General features: G+C 58.8%; 1 protein-coding gene across 1 annotated transcript in view; it reads left to right on the top strand.

The window, feature by feature from the left end:
• The window catches only part of LOC104167078 (proto-oncogene tyrosine-protein kinase Src-like), a gene marked incomplete at both ends in the record, with an annotated part of 5,347 nt that overhangs the window by 2,772 nt on the left and 1,992 nt on the right, over window positions 1-583 (top strand). The window contains 2 exons of the mRNA XM_009707209.1: window positions 6-53; window positions 512-583. The exon at window positions 512-583 is cut by the window's right edge and continues 99 nt beyond it. Coding sequence (XP_009705511.1) covers window positions 6-53; window positions 512-583 — 120 coding nt within the window. The remainder of the gene's footprint in view (window positions 1-5; window positions 54-511) is intronic.

Below are 583 nucleotides of genomic sequence, written 5' to 3'. Positions count from 1 at the left end.
CACCTCCCGCACCCAGTTCAACAGCCTGCAGCAGCTGGTGGCCTATTACTCCAGTGGGTAGCCACTTGTGGTCCCCTTGGGGTCTGGGTGACGCCCTGGGTGCTGTGCCTGCCCTTGCTGCAGGACGGGTGCTGCTGTGCTGGGGGACCCCATACTACTTGTGGGGGGACCCTGGTGAAAAGCTGCTTGGGTTTTAGGGAAGAGGGTGAGGGTTTGGGTATGGGTCCCCAAGGTGTTTTGCAGGGAAGGTGTGGGGTAAAGACATCTCATGCCTAAATGCTGAAGTGTCACCCTGGTGTTGTCCCCTCCTGTGCTAGAACACGCTGACGGCTGCTGGGGGACCCCATACTACTTGTGGGGGGACCCTGGTGAAAAGCTGCTTGGGTTTTAGGGAAGAGGGTGAGGGTTTGGGTATGGGTCCCCAAGGTGTTTTGCAGGGAAGGTGTGGGGTAAAGACATCTCATGCCTAAATGCTGAAGTGTCACCCTGGTGTTGTCCCCTCCTGTGCTAGAACACGCTGACGGCTTGTGCCACCGTCTCACCAACGTCTGCCCCCCGTCCAAGCCCCAGACCCAAGGCCTTG

This window comes from Cariama cristata, unplaced genomic scaffold (assembly GCF_000690535.1).
Source record: "Cariama cristata isolate BGI_N322 unplaced genomic scaffold, ASM69053v1 scaffold31189, whole genome shotgun sequence".
NCBI lineage: Eukaryota > Metazoa > Chordata > Aves > Cariamiformes > Cariamidae > Cariama > Cariama cristata.
The sequence above is the reverse complement of the archived record's forward strand: the minus strand, read 5'-3'. Positions and strand labels throughout refer to the sequence as shown.